Source organism: Balaenoptera ricei, chromosome 3 (assembly GCF_028023285.1).
Source record: "Balaenoptera ricei isolate mBalRic1 chromosome 3, mBalRic1.hap2, whole genome shotgun sequence".
NCBI classification, from domain to species: Eukaryota; Metazoa; Chordata; class Mammalia; order Artiodactyla; family Balaenopteridae; genus Balaenoptera; species Balaenoptera ricei.
In genome coordinates, this window is record NC_082641.1 from 116,843,472 (window position 1) to 116,861,567 (window position 18,096).

Here is an 18,096-nt window from a genome sequence, read left to right on the forward strand (position 1 = left end):
TGAGGAGGGGACAAGCACGAGTGCCAGGCACTGGTGTAGTGCTTTATGTATGTTTTCTCTCAATTAATAGCACTCCCCTTTTACAGATGAGGAAACAGCCTCAGGGAAGTTAAATGACTTCCCAAAGTCACAGAGCCACTGGCTGGTAAACAGCTGGGTCCCAACTGGGGTCTTCCAACTCCTGGGCCCAGACCCTCCCCACGGGGCCTGTTACTGGATGCCCTGGACTGACCACCCAGCACGTCACCAGGGGACCTCAGGGCCCTATCACCCAAAGACCACCAAAGCACTGTGCCCAGTCTGCACAGACACATAGTAAACAGACAGACAATGGCCTTCATGCTACCATTTAATGGCCAGGCCAGCACTGCCCAGATGATGCCCAGGCCCCAGTGGGGAAGTCCTCCCTCCTAGCTGGTATCCCCTGAAGAGCCCACCCCAGCTGGTGCCCCTCAGCCTCACGAGCAGCGTCCCAGTCCAGTCCCAGTGTCAGGGGCAGCCTCATCTTAGCTCCTTCAGCAAGCTGTTGATAGAGCCCAGGAGTTCCCAGAAGTAGCCCTCATCCTCGCCATCCTGGAGCTCCAGGGCAGCCAGTGCCTGGTACTCAGCCTGGAGGGTGACCAGCGTCCTGTTGAGCTGCGGGTCCTGACGGTAGCGGTCCCGACAGGTGGCCAGGAGGGCACCCAGCGTCTGTAGGACCTTTTCGCGGGCATCGTGCTCTGGCAGTGCCAGGAGGTGGGCAGTGATCTCGCACCAGCCCTGTTCCTGAAGGCCTGGCAGGAGGTGCACCTGGCGGTACTGCTGCAGCTTCTCTGGGGACGTCTCCCGCATCAGCTCGGCCTCCTCCTCAGCAAACATCTGCCATCCGCATGGCCAGGGGCCGGGGTGTGGGAAGGGGAGAGAACACACAGAGAGCAGTTAGCTCTGCCTTTCAGACTCGAAGGCACATGGCTGACCCATGAGTCTGCACCCTCTTCCTCCTTCCCCTTGGGCCTCAAAGGCCCTTCATGGGAGAAGGCCAACTGGACTCACAGCTTCACACATGCTCTCCAGCCCATCCATACGTCCACCCATCTCTCCATCCATCCACTCATCAAAAACAACTGTGTAATGTGCCAGGTGCTGGAGAAACCAAGATGGAGACATGGTCCCTGCCCTCAAGGAGCTCAGGATCTAGCAGGAGATTAAACATTAACTGAATAAGTCCTAAATATCATGATACATTTCATCCAGCAGGGTGGTGTGAAGGCAGACAGTCTGGATTCAAATTCCTGCTCCACCACTGACAGCTGAATGACGGAATGACCTTGGGCTAGCATTTGCCTCCCTAAGACCCAATGCCATCATCTCTCATGTGGAGGAGAGGACGTAAGCCCTTCAGGACTGTTGGGAGGACTCAGTGGGACAGTGACCATGCAGCCAGTGTCCAGCACACAGAGCACACCCACAATGTGAGCTTCGCCATCAACAAACGTTAGCTGTACCAGCAGCAGCATCACATCGCCATCACCACAACTACAGATCCACTCCCTCAGAGGAGTTAGGGCATGGGCGACAGAGGAGGCTGGCATTTCCCTGAGTCTTGAGGGGCTTGTGGGAGTTGCCCAAGGGGACAAGGGTGGAGGGTCCACACACACAGGAGGGTTGCGACAATAGGCCTGGGCCCACCTCATGTTTGAAGACCAGCAGGCTGTTATGGTCGATGGGGCACGAGGGCCAGGCTGGGGCCCAGAATGCTCAGAGCCCTGGGCGTCCCTGGCCATTATGCTGAGGGCCTGGGGAGTTGAGGGAAGTTTGGGCAGGAAGTCACATGCATGGCCTGTGTCTGGTAAGTGCAGAAACCCAGCCCCATCAGAATATGGTGGGAACCGATCCTGCCAGGCTGCCCGAGGCAGGAAAGGAAACACCTGAAACCTGACAAGTTACCAACTTATTTCACAATGCAGAGTACTAACCACTATACCATCACAGCAAGCCACCAGGAGTCTACCAACTTACTTCAAATGTCAGAGGAAGGCTATGCAGAGATGGAGGGTCGGCAGTGGGTAGAGATGTCCCATACTGGTTGTACTAAATGTGCTTGCAAGGAGAAAGAAGAAATCACTGCCCTAACTCCAGGGGAGGATGAGGCATGCAGATGACAGGGAAGGCAAGAGGGAAACCCAGAAAAAGATCAGGGGCCACAGCGGGCCACCTGATGGCTTTGGCGATTGTTGGAGCTGGCAGAGGAAGCAGGGGAGGAGGGGGGTCAGCATCCTGGGACAGAAAAAGCTGAGAGGGATGTAGTAGTCCTTTCCTAACCTACTCCCAAGTCCTGCCAGCTCCACCTCCAAACACATCCCAGTCCTCCCAGCTCTCTGCCCCATGGGCCCTGCTCCTCACTGCACTTTTGCAGTCCCCTGCCTCCCGCTCCCAGCCTGCATCCTCCAGTCCTCTGACAGCAGACAATGTGGCACAGCCCCAAACCCTTCACAGCTTGGCATTTCTGATGATAAAGACTGACTCCCTTCCCTGGGACTTGGAGGCTCTTCAGGATCTGCCCCTGCCTGCACGTGGGCGCCTCCCCACACATGCCCTCACTCTGGCACCTGTCACACTAACTCTCCCCCAGGACCTATGTATGTGCAGCTCCCACTTCCAGGCACCCTCTCACCCAACACTGACTCCACAGTCAACTTGACTCACCCCTCATTTCTCACTCAGCACCTCCTTTGACTCCTCAGAAGAGGTTAGGGCCCTGATCGTAAGCCTCCAGGGCCTACATGCTCTAGGAGATTCTCTGATAAATGTCTGCCTGAAAGCACCAGGAGGGCAGGGACCATGGGGCTGGCACAGCACTGGCAGGGCAGACGACCAGTCAACACTTGTGGAAGGAACCAGCGGGCAGGTCACCTCTGCGGCCCTTTGGCTCCAAGAAGGCACGAGAGGACGTGGGCTCATGACCACAGGAGGGCATCCCAGCTCTGCAGGAGCCCAGACGTAAGGGCACAGTTTCTTAGTGGAGGGCCCACCAAGAGCCAAGGGACAGAAGAAGAAATGCCTGGGGTCTGGCAGACCACAGAAGGGGTAAGCCGGTGAGCCAAGGACCCTAACAATCTGAGAGGTGGTCCCACACTCTCATGGGAATTCTGCCTTCAGCTGCTACCTCCCGACACCAATGATGCCCTCAAGGTGCATGGCACCCTCCGGTTGGCAACCTGTCACACCTCTACCTTCAGGCAGCTCTGGACCCATCCCCAGATGGGTTTGGCTAGTTTGACTAGTTCTTTATTCTCTCTGAGAAACCATAAGAACAAGAAGCCCTGACTGCCTCAAGTGTAAAGTATGGCTGTCATCTGTTCTAACACTCTCTGGCTGAAACTCCTCCACGGTGCTCCTCCTGCAGGAGGATGGCTGTCTCCATACTGTTTGCAGAGAGACGCCACTCCCTCCCTGATCTTCACAGCACCCCAAAGCCTCAAAGGCCGGCTCCGGGGCCAGCTGACTCAGGGGCCTGCCTCTCACCAGGGCAGCCTTGGTGAGACTGCCAGTGGTAGCTCTCCGGGGATGAGGCAAAGTCACAGGGCCCGCTACGCCAGGGCTGAGGGCAGCAAAGAGACACCCAAGTCACGAGGGGAAAGTGATAGGTTACTCCTGGGAAATGCCAAGCCTATGTACATGTCCTTCCCCTGGCTTGCTGGCCCACTCCCAGGATGTCAGCTGTGCCCCGGCCTTATTAATTGGACGTGAGGACCACATGGCTGCCTGCTGTTCTGAGAAACTGGGTTTCTGCAGCTTAGAGGGGTGGAGGAAGAGAGAGAGGGAGAGACTGAGAGACAAGACAGGACAAGAGAGACAGACAGAGTGAGTGAGTGCACACACACAAAAGCCAACAGGTGGAGAGAAAAGCAGCAACAGACAACCCTGATCCTTGGCCTGAGGCCTGGGGGGAGGGGTGCACAGGGGAGGGGCAGGGAGGAAGGGCTGGGCCCCTCTGCCTCCAGCATTCAGAAGTGGTTTCCAGCGGCTGCCCAGCCCTGCTCCACTAATCCGCAGTTGGCTGTAGGGAGAGTGTGGCCCCAGAGAGGCAGCTGAGAAAACCCTGCCAATGCTCTCTGCAGCAGCTGAATTAAGAATCAGCCCTGGCTGGTTTTACCCTCTCCTTAATTAAGACACTTCTCAGGCTCACAAACACCAAAGTGGTCTGGGCACCAAGTCTCCTCCCAGATGTCAAGCCCGTGGGTCCCTGGGTCCCTCAGTGGCAGCCAGTCTGAGTCCCTGCCCAGAGCCAAAGCTCCCAGAGAAGGCACCTCCAGGTTTCTAGAATCTTAAGATTCAGCATCATTCCAGCCCCTGGCTCCTCAGTCTCCTGGCTGCTGTGATGGCTCCCAGACACAGCTGCTCCATCCCACCTGCTCCTGGTCACCCGCACCCTATGTTTCAGCCAAATGACCTTTTATTCCATGAAGGGCTGATCCTGGCTGTTTCTGGCTTCTGGTCACACTGACCCTTCATCATGCTGACCCCTGTGCTTGCACACTTGGCCCTGACCACTGCCAGCGCCCCCTCCTCCCCTCCCACTCCTCACCAGCCCTCAGGTTTTAGCTCAGCAGTCGCTTCCCACAGGACATCCGCCCTGACATCTCAGAAATCCTGGGTTCCACAGCATCCCTGTCTGCCCAGCTCAGGGCTGGCATGTTTGCTCAGGATACTCAGCTATGAGGATGGAGGGAATGGATGGAAGATATGGGGAGGGGGGAGGGGGGAGGGTCAAATGGCCAGAAACAAACACAAAGCAAAGTGCACGGGAGGCAGGACAGGCCTGGGCACTCACCTTCTCAGTGACCAGGTCGTAGAGCAGAGTGACCACGCGCACGGCCAGCACCTCCATGCCCTTCTCCTGGACCAGACTCCTCAGCACCTGCAGCCCCCCCAGCTTCAGGAACTGCTGCTGGGCATAGGGGAAGTGTCGCAATAAGGAGCACAGGGCAAATAGAACCTGGGGAGGCACAGATCCAGATGGGTGAGGAGCCACAGAAACTAGGCCTTGGGGCAGGCACCCAGAGGTGCCCCAGCTACCCCAGCCCAGCTCCCATTCTTCCTGGCCCCACCCACCACCCTTGGGTACAGCTCACCCCAGCACCCAGGGCTGTGAGAGCCAGGAGAGACATCAGACACCTTCAACACCACCCAGTGGACAAACGGAGGCCCAGGGCAGGAAGCCAGGGTGTTGAACCTGAGACTGCACCATGGGAGCAGGCCTCCAGACGCCTCACATGCTGCTGTGCTGCTTTAGGTGAAGGGGACCTCTCCCCCTACGCCACCCAGCGGATGGCCACTCAGGCCCCCAAGGGTGATGTGTACAACCTGGAAAGGGACCCTCGCCTTTTAGGCTCCACAGGTGTGCTGGGGTCTGGGCGGGAAAAACGCAGCAGAAACATACCTTCTTCTTTGCAGTGAGAGACTGCTCCGTGGCCAGAACGACCAGCAACTTCTGCAAGGCTCCTCCCTCAATGGCTTCCACCTGGACCTTTGGGTTGCTGGAGGGGGAAGCACAGGAAAGCAGGACTTTGCACCTACTCACCAACTTGGGGGTACGCCCCTGGGCCCAACCCAGGTTAAGAGGGCTACCACCACAGCAGCCATCCCTGGGGAGGAACAAGGTGCACAGGGGGTGTTCCCACTCCGGACAACCTAGAACTTATCTGGGGAAACAGAAACAAACTGGTGTAGGTCCACCTGGGTACAATGGCCTATGGCACAGACAACAGGGCCAAGGGCCCCAGGCCAGTGTCCACTCCCTATCAGCCAATGGGCTGGGGTGATCTGGGAATGGAAATCACCTCTACCATTTTAAGATCCCTCTGATGCTAAAGGTGCTACTTCAGTGTCCCTCCTATGGAAAGCCTTCCTCCACGCTCCTCAAGCCAGCCTTACGTGCTTCCCCCTTCCATGATCCCAGGTGCATCACACTCCGGGGAATCACTAACGATCTGTTCCCTTCAGGGTGTGGAGCTCCAGGGCCAGGGACCCCTTCCTCTCTCTCCCCTCCTGGGTGGAGCACACAGACAGTATGGAGTAAACACTTATGGGAGGGAGGCAGGCAGAAAGAACAATATCCAGGGAGCCTTTGCATCCCTGAGTAGATCCCCAAATAGCACCAACCCAGCTGCCTCCCTGCTGGACTCTCCACTATGTGACAGCGGCTACTATGATTGTCCCTGTATCTCAGCACTCAGCACAGGGTCTGCCATGGCGTAGGGCCCTGGACAGTAAGGAGTGAATGAAGCAACATATGTGTACAACCATGACTGCATCAACCAACAAACGGGCAATACTGAAACACAAAGAACCCAGAGCTGCCTCTGGAACTCCAGTCCCCATTCTGGGCTAGAGAAAGAGTGATGAGCTTCAAACAAATATTTCAGGCAAAGCGCTCATGGATGAAAGGATGGGGGTCCTGGAGGGTGAGACCTCCTCTAGGGCAGGGTGCCAGACAGGGACATGGCTGGGAACCCCTTACTTTCTAAGATCAAACTGATGATGAATTAAGGAGCAAGTGCCAAGTGCAGGGATCTGTGTAGTTAGGCCTTCGAGGAAGGTCAAGACTCCCTCATCAGCAGCTTATGAGGCCTCAGAAAAGAAAGGTGGCAGGCATGTAAAAAGCCTGAGACCAGCAGCAAGAGGAGAGGCTGGACCAGAGGTGAGACAGTGGCTGTCACCCTCACCCAGACAGCAAGCACACAGAGGGCACCCAGTCTCTTCTGGGCTCTGGCTGCCTTATCTTAGCATGGCCACCACAAAGTACCCTGGAGACCCAAAAAGCACCTGTTTCTCCTAACCCCCAATCTTAGCAGGGGGCCCTCAGAACATCTTGGAGAGTAAGGCAGAGTACAGACAAATCAGAGAGTCGATTCCTGGTCCAAAACCCAGAGAAAAGGAGAGGCAGGTAACAAGAGAGAGAGCACACTGCTTGCTGCTCACAGGAGACAGCCTGGCATACAGCAGGCACCCCATACAAGCGGGCCGGATGGTACGGTAATGGGGCCCAAGTGAGTCCTTGATGGTCCACCCACTACTCCTACCAGGCACCAGCTTCAAGGTTCGAAGCAGTCTTAGCACATGGAGCCAGTTTTCCTGCTGTAAAATGGGAGGCGCCTGCATCCCTCTGCATCTTCTCTGTAAAAGGATGCGCAGGGTGGGTGCCGGCCTTTCCCACTGCAACTTCACTTGTGTCTGAGGAGCAGCCTGGAGATGCACTGGGGTCCCTGGGGAAGAAGGCTGACAGCTCCTCTCCAGACAGGCAGGTGGGCGCCAATGCACAGAGTATGGAGCTGAGCCTCTCCCCTGCCCCCTGCTCCCCCAACTTGAGAAAGTCAGCTGCTTCATCAAAGCGTGAGTTAATTAGGGCTGTCTCTGCCGTCATGTGTCTGAGGAACACTCACCCACAACAGGCAGGGTCTAGGAAAAGAAGTCGACCACGCTGAGAAATTCACACAAACGTCAAACGCAGCCTCCCAAGGAAGGGGGGCTGTGAGGCCCAACATCTCAGCCTCAGGGAATAGCACCTAGGAGCCCCATCCCCAGTGGGCCTGCAGAGCGGCACAGACAAGGCCCTCCAAAGACGTCATGTGAAGCTTCATCCTTGTCTACAGATCTGCTGAGAACAAGACCCAGAAACAATCACCTGGCTAACCCCGAAAGACAAGCTCAGAGCTCAGGAGCAGAGGGGCCTCCAAGGAGACCCAGCCTAAGCAGCTCCCAGAGTAGCAGCCCTGTCACCAACTGGGGCAGTATTGGGAGAGGGGAGAGACATGAAGAATACTGGGACTCTGCCCACCCAGGTTTCACCTGGTAGAAGGGGAGAGAAGACTCAAACCCCAAAGGGAACCACAGCGCAAACAATAAAACAAACTACCAGGGGCAAAAGGGGAGGGCACATACTGTGTAGGCAAGTTCCTAGGATCCTCCAGAGAAAGAATAAGCCAATGGGAGTAAACAAAAGATGCCAAAAGCCAAGAAGAGATATGGCTTCCCCAGCATTTTTGTCCATCAGAGCCCCGATGTGAGTTAGAAAGGGCCAGAAAGCACTGTCCTAGGAAAGATCTAGAGGCAAGGCACTGGCCAGGCAGTTGCTCAGAGAAGCCCCATGTGCAGAACAGATCCTTGGGGACACTCAGCCTGTTCTCTGCCACTCAACACTCAACAAGCCAGGCTCCACACATAGGAGAGACACCACACCACCATATCCTACTTACAGGTTTCAGAGTGAATAAATGAACGGCTATGTAACTTTAGGCCGTACCAGGTGGCTCTGAACCTAAGGTCTGTGGGGGTTCAGAGAAAGAATAAGAAAGTCTGGTCTGGAAGAGCCAGGAGGGCTGCCTGGAAGAAGAGAGACTGCAGAAGACTGGAGTACAAGTGAGGAAGACAGCCTGTGCACCAGACGACAGGCATGTGCTCAGGGAACAGCATGAGCATGTACAGAGAGGCAAGAAGACCATTCAGTGGAAGGCTGCCCTGAAGAATCATAGAAAACGGGGCTGAGGAGTGCAGCTGACTCCTGACACAAGGGCAGGTCAGGCTGCGACTGAGGATGGGGAGACACAGGACCCATATCCTGCCCAGCAAGTGGAACCTGCTCCTGCTTCTCCTTCCTCAACACACGCAAGGCAAAACGGGGAGTTGGAAACAAGCACTTCTAGGGCATACAGACACAAGAGAGGGCCCAGGAGAAGGGCCTGCCTCAGGACAGTGACCCCGGGGTGGGAGATGAGCTGGAGGGACACTCTGAGCCAGGCATAGCCCACCATTCCCAGGTCAGGCCGACTCTGTTACACGGTGTGTGTCGGTATCTGCCCAGCATCCTTTCTTCCTCACCAGGCACTGACACCCCTTTCTTCCCTTCCACTGATGGCTGCCTCTTCCACTCCTTGTGGTCCTGAGGGGGCAGGTCCCAACCCAAACCATCCCCATGGAGGGAAGCCATTTAGAGTAGGAAAGAATAGAACTCAAACACAGGAGAAGTAAACCAGAGAGAAAAAGGGAAAGCCTGGTGCCTTTTGCCACTTGCAAAAATCACTTTCATAAGGCAATGAATCTACTTTTTCACCTGCAGCAGAGTCCTGAAAACTTGGGTAAGTAGAGCAGGACCATGGGCCAAATGTGGGCCTGTGGCTGAGTGTGGCCAAGTGCGGCCTTAGCAGCCCTGGGCCCACACCCTGACTAGCTTAAATGAGGGAACCCACGTAACTCTGAGCTCTACCCCAGGCTTCAGGGCTTCAGTGGCTCCACAGACACATCAGGGGTTCCATATAATACCCTTCCGAAAAAAGCCTTTCAGTGCCACCCAGTCAAAGAGGCTGAGGAAACACAGCAGGAGGGTAGGAAAAACCAGGCTAGCATTTCCAGATGGCACTCAGTCCATCCAGGCAGGGACAGCAGAGAAGGGCTTTTCTTGAGCAATCTGCCCTAGAGGGGCAGACACCAACATGCTCTCAGAACCCCTCTCTCTCCAGGCAGCTCAGCCTTGGGCTCTCAATGCTCACTGCTATGTTTTGGGGGAAGAAATGCCCAAAATAGCTCAGAGTGAGGTCTACAGAATGTGCCAGGGCAAAAGCCTGGCGAACTCTTGGTGAGAATCCTGTAAACAATGGCTGATGACCTTGGGCAAGTCCCTTCACTTCAGTTTCTTCACCTGTGAGGCAGAGCTAAAACTACCTTGAGTTAAAGATAGAATAGCTAACGAGTGCCAAAATGCTAGACAATACATTGTGACCGGAAGATTATAATTATAGTGGGGTTGCTACACAGAGGCCAGACCATATCCTTGAGAACACTGCTTTTATTCAGCCCAGATGCCCCAGGCACATGTATGCTGGCCTCATCCCCCTCCTAGCCTACAGACTCAGGACCTGAGCTGTGGCCCATGCCTGAGGGTGGGGGTGGGGGTGGGGATGTCTTGCTGGCTGGAAGATGGGTGTCCTGACAGCTGGGGATCTGAGTGAGTTGGAAGGGCAGGGGCCTGGCACGCCTCTCAGCAACATCAGTGGCGCTGGTGTGCTCAAAGTCAACAGAAGGATATTAAAGGACGTAGCTCTTCTCCAATGAGATAAATGAGAATAAACCTTGCTCAGGGCTAAGCTGGCTGGACTGAATAAATACCATTAGCACTTGGATTACTGGGATGTTCACAATCAGCAGGCGAGTCAGCTGTCTGTGTGCAGAGGGATGGCAGCAGCTGCTACTCTGTTAATCTTGGAGGCGGGGGGGGGGGGGGGGGGGGCGGGCGGGGTGCACGCAGAAATGGAAGTGATTGCATTCGCAGCAACCAAACGCTCTGGGTCAGGGTGACTGATGTGGGCAATATGCCAAGGGTCAGAGGTCATATTTCAGCTAACCAAGCTGAGCAAGTGTCTAGGGGTCATTGAGGAGGTGGTGGAGCTGATCTCAGGGTGGCCAGGGGGCTCATGAGAATGTTGCCCACTTCAGATTCAGAAGCTGCCCTCCTCCTTCCCTGTCACTCAGGACTCACTACATAATGTTCATGAAAATGTGAACATTTAGTTGTTCTAAAACTATTAGGAATTTCAAGATGGTGAGGGCAGAGCATTAAATCAAACACAGGCCCTCTTCAGTGTGGGGTCCTCTGCGATGCACAGGGCCATGAAGCAGGCACTGCTGGCACCAGGGTGTGTGCACAGAAACAGGAAATGCACAGAAATCCTGCGCACATGTGAATCAGAACAACAAGGGCTAAAAAGGGAGTTTGAATCAGTGGAAAAGGAGAAAAACAAAAAGGCAGAGCTTCAGGACGGGAAATAAGGATTAGGTTGACTGGTCCGATGGGGGCTGAGGAAATACTAAGGTGAAACCCTTGGCGCAGAGCCTGTGTCATCCGGAGTTTCAGTCCAAACCTAGATATGAGGCTTGTCCACGGCACACTGGCGACATGGGACACATGGGGTATGTGCCCTCTCATGAATCCTTGCAATATTTCTAAGTAGCACAATTATTATTTCTTCTGTCTTAATAACAGAAGAAAAAGCTGCCGTTCTGAAATGCTCTCTGCGAAGATGCTGTGCAGTAGGGAAAGGGGGCACACCGCAGGCTTAATCATTTGTGATCCTGACTGATGACACTGTGCATGCTCATCTTCTTGCCCAGAGAGAAAGATTCCTTCTCCGATGGCCTCACCTTGTTTGCGCCCTAGCGTGTGGCCTTGATCACCTGTGAAACACAAGGACTTGCAGGATGTGTACTCCTGAAATAGGTTCATTAGGGATCTATAGTAGCCTGCCATCTAGGGATTAATAGGGTTAAGCATCTGTTAATCAAGATGTGGACAGTTACCAACTTAAATAAAAACAGAATAGGTTCACCAAAAAAATAAATGCCACGTACAACTCTTCCACATGGAAGTGAAGCCCCCAGGAGAAACAAAACATCCAGCCTGTTACGAGCTTCATACCACCTGACTATGGTGGGAACCACATTAGGCCCCTCAGAAGTTCTATCTGGACGCCGGAGAAAAGAAGGAGAATCACTGGACCCATTCAAATACAGTCCCCAACCAGATGCCAGTCATGTAAGCAAATGTGGGACACCCACAGTTCACCACAATGATAAAGCTCACAACAGTATCTCTAGAACCTCTTTCCAGACACAAACACACAGAATGATAATCTTCCTACCTCTGGAGAGACAAAGGGGCCTCAGAGGAAGGGGCACTGAAGAATCTTCTTGACATCTGGTAGCTCTCAAACATAGCTCTGCATCACAATCACCTTGGGCATTTTCCCCCTCCCTTAAATCATTTCAGACTGGGCACTTAAAAACTACTACAGAAAATTATACAGAAAAATAACCTACAGAAAAGTTGCAAAATAAAAAAAGACTTCTATCAAGAGTCACCTGTTAACATTTTACTACATTTGCTTTCTCATTTTCTCTCTCTATGTTTATACATTTTTTCTGAAACATTTGCGAGTAAGTTGCAGATTTGATGCAACTTTACCTGTATATTTATCAAGTGTGTATTTCCTAAGAACATAACCACAGTACAGTTATCAAAATCAGGAAATTAACATTGACACATGATCTACAGATATTCAGATTTTGCCGACTGTCCCAATAATATCCTTTTTAGAAAAATAATTTTGGTCCAAGGTCCAATCCAGGACTTACATGATGAATTGAGAAGCATGTCTTTGAATCTCCTTTAACCTTGACACACCCTTCCTTAGCCTGTCTTTGTCTTTCACTACATTGACAGTTTTTTTTGTTTTTTTTGTTTTTTTTTACATTGACAGTTTTGAAGAGTACAGGCCAGTTGTAGAATGTCCCTCAGCCTGAACTTGATGTTTTTTCCTGATTAGATTGAGGTAGTGTCGGTTGGCAAGAATGCCACAAAAGTAATGTCTTGTCTTTCTCGGTACATCATATCAGGAGGCACATGATGTCATTCAGGCTCACAAGTGGCTGTGTTCACTTTGATTACTTGATCATGGTGGTGTCTGCCAGATTTCTCCACTATAAAGATACTATTTGTCCCTTTGGAATTGATAAATATTTTGTGAGGAGACTCTTTAAGATATGAAGACAGCCTGTTCCTCATCAAACTTTCACGCATTAGTTCTGGCATTCATCAGTAATTCTTTTTTTTTTTTTTTTTAAATTATGTTTTAGCTCCACAGAGTTTGTTTGGGTTTTTTAATTATTAATTTATTCATTTATTCATTTATTTTTGGCTGCGTCGGGTCTTCGTTGCTGCGCGCAGGCTTTTTCTAGTTGTGGCAAGCGGGGGCTACTCTTCATTGCGGTGCGCGGGCTTCTCATTGCAGTGGCTTCTCTTGTTGCGGAGCACGGGCTCTAGGCCCATGCTTCAGTAGTTGTGGAGCGCGGGCTCAGTAGCTCCGCGGCATGTGGGATCTTGCTGGACCAGGGTTTGAACCCGTGTCCCCTGCATTGGCAGGCGGATTCTCAACCACTGCGCCACCAGGGAAGTCCCCAGTAATTCTTATTTAAAATAATTAATACCATGATGTTTGTCAAAGGATGATATTCAAACTCCATCATTGCTTCTATCTGTATTTGTTGGCACTCTACCTAAAAGAAGTTTTCCTTCTTCCTCACTTATTCATTTATATCAGTATGGATTCTTATTTAATCTATTGGTTATAATCCAGTTCTACGATTATGTAAAATATACCTGAATAAATCTGAAAAAAAGAAATAGAGCCTTTTCATGTTGGTTTCTGTGTCTTTTTGACACATTTCCATCATTCTTTGAGCACCTCCATACTTTCTGGCACAAGATGTTCTTGTACAAGATATAGTACTTTTCCTACACCTGCTGTGGAATAAGCCATTTCTCCAAGGAGCACTTTGGGCACTTTCTGAAAATTCTAACAGATTCTAACCCTTACCCTACACATACTGAATCACAGTCTCAGAAGATAGGGCTTAAACACCTGATTTTTCACAAATGCTTCACATAAGCCTTACCAGGAGGCCTGGCACTGATCTGAGGACCAGCATTTGGGATAACTAGATCCAATGCCCAACCTTTTATCCAGTAAAGCATGTCTGATAACTGGCTGCCAGGTTGAAGATTACAGCAGTAGGGAGGCTCACCCTTACGTTAGCTTTAAACTCTTCCAATTGCTAGAAAAATGTCTTCTGTTCCCGAGCTAAAATCTGCTTTCATGAAGCTTATATCCACTGGTCCCAATCTGCCCTCTCAAAGTAGAGAGAGTCACCTGAACCTGCCCTGACAGGTCAGCCCCTCTGAACCTCAGAAGCCAAATGCCCAGAGAAAGATCCCCTCTCACAAATCTAGCCTCATGGGATCCAGCAGTCATTCTTCGTGTGACTCCTGAAATCCTTTTCCTTCTTGACAATGCTCTATGGGACACTGCCCCATGTACTGACGAATCCCTGCAGAGGTGGTATTCACATCTACCCACAGGGCTCCCCCAGGGCCAACCCCTCCAGAGTTCAGTGGTCCCAGCCACTCTGCCCCAAGGTCATCTGTCCCTAATACCTGAGGCACATCTAGGTTTTTGGCAGTAGTGTCACAAAACTGACTCAACACTGGGCCTGCCTAGGTCAAATCCCTGCAGGCTGTTCATATCACCCTCTGATGAGTCAAGTGTTCTCCAACATGGCCCTGAATACAAGTAGAGAAGGTAAAAAACAATTTACAGATGATTTGGTGGACTGACACCATACTTTTGTTCCTGTGTGGTAAGACTTTAAAAAAAACAAAAAAACAAATATGGGTTATTTCTAAAATTAAAAATTGAATAATAAAATTTTAAATGTTGCTTTGCTACCTGGGCCCTTCATCCTAGCCTGTCACTATTCTTCTGGATCTTCATTCTGTCTAACATGTTGGTTATCCCTTCCGAATCTGTGTCATCTGCCCCCATGCCCTCACATGGGAACCTGAATGCAGGTTGGACAGGCAGAGTCTGACATGAGCTCTTTGGCACATCACTACAGTGAAGGCTCTGTTGACACTTAACCACTTATAAACAAACCTTTATTAGGTCTGATTGTTAAAGACATGCGGATTTGTAGCTACTTGATCATCAATTTCTCTATCTGACCTATTAGATTATCATGAGATTCTGACAAATTCTTCTGAAATGCAGATTCCCTCTTTGTCTATAACATTGGTCTAATCTTCTAGGTTGGCAAATCTTCCTGAAAAAAGAAATTAGAATTAGGAGGGAGCACGAGAGTCTTCTGGGGTGCTGATAAAACCCTATTTCTTGACTCGGGTGGTAGTTAACATGGGTATGTTCACTTCAAAAAAGTCATCAGTGGTATGCGTAAGATGGATGTACTATTCTGGAAGGAAGGGCAGGAGGAAGGAAGGGATATTAAGCTTTAAATCAGTCTATTTTCATGGAACACACATTAGCTCCAAGAGATCACCTCTCTTTAGAAATGCCCACAAATGAAGTCTCAAAAACTTGCCTTGTTATTTTGAAAAGCAAAACAGTTACCATCCTGTCTCCTTACTCCTCTCTCAATGATGCTTAAACACTCACACATGCACAGGTCTCATGATGATATCATTAAGTTTTCATTTGATGTTTCAGACCCTAACTAATTTTAAGAAGCAAGTGGCTCTTCTCCTTCCTCACACTTTTGGGCTGAAGTTCTTCTTAGCCATGTTTGTTTTACTCTTTCTGGAGGGAAGGCCATTCTTCTTAAAAGAGAAGTTAGAGGCAAAATAGAAGAGAGGATGGTGATGCCCTGTCATCTGCTACACTGAATCACCTGACTGAAGCAGCTGGCCCAACGCCTTCCCTGCCATTCCTCTCACTCTGAACAGTAACTGCTCAGGCAGGTCCTTTGCTCTAAGCATCCCAGGTTCCACCCACCTAGTATTCCTGACAGTGTTCTCAGAGATCTACACCTTTGTCCTCAGTTATAGGTCCCTTTATCATCTCTCAGACAAAAGCTCAACTCTAAGAGCTCCCCATGCAGCCTTGTTGGCCTGTTTTGGTGTCTCCTCTCTGTTCCTTGCAGTAATCACTTGTGACTATATTAAGCACATTTCATTGTTCAGACTATGAGTCATCCTTCCCTTCAAAGTTCTAGCCCAAACAACATATCTACTTTTTCCTGGACCTTCTAAAATCTGCTTTCCCCAAAACTCAGAGTTCTGCATTTCCCTTGGCTTCTCCAAACACAGCCGCTTTCTGCTAAAGTTTCCAACACCTTCACTTCACCAAACAAATCCTTCGTGATGCTCAGAATACAATTTCAGTGAAGCCCTTTTCCTTAATCTTCTGAGAGCTAAAACTGCTAGAAAAGTGAGTTAAGAATTAAAGCAATTCAAGAATTGATGAGAGTCTTGTTTTCTGCAGAAGGTTTCCCGCAAGACCTATAGCGCCACACCAACTTGCTTCTGCACCAAGTTTTATAATCTCAATTCAAAAAGCCTCTTCTGACTGTCATACAGAGTGAAGTAAGTCAGAAAGAGAAAAACAAATACCGTATGCTAACACATATATATGGAATCTTAAAAAAAAAAAAAATGGTTCTGAAGAACCTAGGGGCAGGACAGGAATAAAGACGCAGACGTAGAGAATGGACTTGAGGACACGGGGAGGGGGAAGGGTAAGCTGGGACAAAGTGAGAGAGTGGCATGGACATATATACACTACCAAATGTAAAATAGATAGCTAGTGGGAAGCAGCTGCATCACACGGGGAGATCAGCTCAGTGCTTTGTGACCACCTAGAGGGGTGGGATAGGGAGGGTGGGAGGGAGACACAAGAGGGAGGATATATGGGGATATATGTTTATGCATAGCCGATTCACTTTGTTATACAGCAGAAACTAACACAACATTGTAAAGCAATTATACTCCAATAAAGATGTTAAAAAAAAAAAAGCCTATTCTACACTGAAGGTAAATAGCTGACATCTTATCCCAGGGTGTGTCTGTTTTTTGGTGGGCTAAGAGCCAGTGATCCGGACTTTTGTTTTACCGCAAAGCCCAAACTCAGTAAGCAAACTACTGAATAAGAGCTGCTCTGGAGTCAGAGAGACCTGAGTTCAAGTCCTAGTTCCAGCATTTTCAAGCTGTATGACTGCAATATGTTACTCAACCTCTTTGGACCTCAGTTTCTTCATCTATAAAATGGGGATTAATAATATTTATCTCATGAGATTGTTGTGGGGATGAAGTGTGATAATATATAGAGATTAGCACACTTCCTGACAAACACCAAGCATTCAAATAATAGTTGTTTTTATCATAACATATTATACTCTTTAATGAAAATTACTATTTTTACCTTTCTGCTAAGAAAGGCAGAGTGCCTGGGTTTTCAGGCTTCTCAGAAGTGGGAGGGGTTACCTGTGGTAGGGGACAAAGAAGAATGTACCACCTCCCACTGAGTGGCCCTACATTCTCATTCTCAGCTCCTCTGGCTAGATAGGCAAAGCCAGTACAGGAAGAATTCATGGGGGAGAAATGTAATTAACAAGCTAGAGGGAGAGACAGGGAGGAAGGATCAAAGAAGCTAATTAGAACTGGCTAAAGGGAGGCCACAGAGTGGGGAACATGGAAGACAGAGAGCTAAAGAGAAATTATCTGTGGCCTATAATTATTCAACAAACATCTCCCAGTAATTGTCTCAGACAGTTTGAGGGAAGCAAGGTGGGGTCAACAAGGTTAAGCAGAAGAAAATTCAGGCTAAAACATATGGGAGATTTTTCACAGTGAGATTTATCAAGTTTATTAGAGAACACAGAGAGGGTGTTAGTTTGGATCCTCTATACTAGCTGGAGGTAAAACTATCCCCCTAGGTGCCAAAGGCTGAGGGAGAGCAGAGCAGGCTGGTCCAGCAGGGTATGAGGGCCCCAGGGAAATCACCTGGCCAATCCTTGTTCCAAGCTGCAGGCAATACACCTTCTCAATAGGCCTTTAGTGGCTCAGGAAGGAACTTCCTTACCCACTCAAATCTTGCTCTCAGGAGTTCTGAGACGTGTGCTGGGAAATCACTCAGTTTTCCTTCCAACCTCCTCATCTCCTCAATCAGAGCCAATGGAATCAAGCAAGGCCTATTTTGCTTTTGCCACACAACTGTAGAAATGTTTACGAATGAGCCATCTCTCAATAGTAAAAGGAAAGGCAACGACCGTGGGATGGTCTATAGCAGAAAATGACAACATTGAAATGCTTCATTTCCAGGATTTGGAAGTAGTATAGACTACAAGTCTCTCTGCTGTGCAACATACATAACAAGTCCCCAAAATATCCTTTGTTTGCTAAGGTTCTGCTTAGATATTTAAGGTTTCTGACAGTTTAAATATGGTGAACAATATGGTGAACCATCCAAATACTTTGCATCATTTGTATTTGGAAAGATCTTTGCGAACAATTAGTTCTAGTTCTGAGAGACGAGAACAGCACCCAGGCTCCTGGTTTTCCATGGGGGTGGATCAACATGGCCTCCTTGGCCAGCGCCATTTCATGTGGCTGATCTCATGGCTTGACTGAGCATGGGTTTCCTGCTCCTAGCCACTTCTGGTCACATTGTAACAGAGGAGAAAATCAAACAGAGTGGGTCTGCTGACTCCCCAGCCAGG

At 50.1% G+C, this 18,096-nt stretch overlaps 1 protein-coding gene across 6 annotated transcripts in view; it reads right to left on the bottom strand.

The window, feature by feature from the left end:
- Positions 1 to 336: 336 nt before the first annotated feature.
- SIL1 (SIL1 nucleotide exchange factor) overlaps positions 337 to 18,096 on the bottom strand; it is a 313,911-nt gene continuing 296,151 nt past the window's right edge. For all 6 annotated transcript variants that reach the window (XM_059917197.1, XM_059917198.1, XM_059917200.1 and 3 more), the window contains 3 exons: positions 5,423 to 5,519; positions 4,814 to 4,978; positions 337 to 858 (listed from right to left, as the gene is read on the bottom strand). In XM_059917197.1, coding sequence (XP_059773180.1) covers positions 502 to 858; positions 4,814 to 4,978; positions 5,423 to 5,519 — 619 coding nt within the window. In that variant the 3' untranslated portion in view covers positions 337 to 501. The remainder of the gene's footprint in view (positions 859 to 4,813; positions 4,979 to 5,422; positions 5,520 to 18,096) is intronic.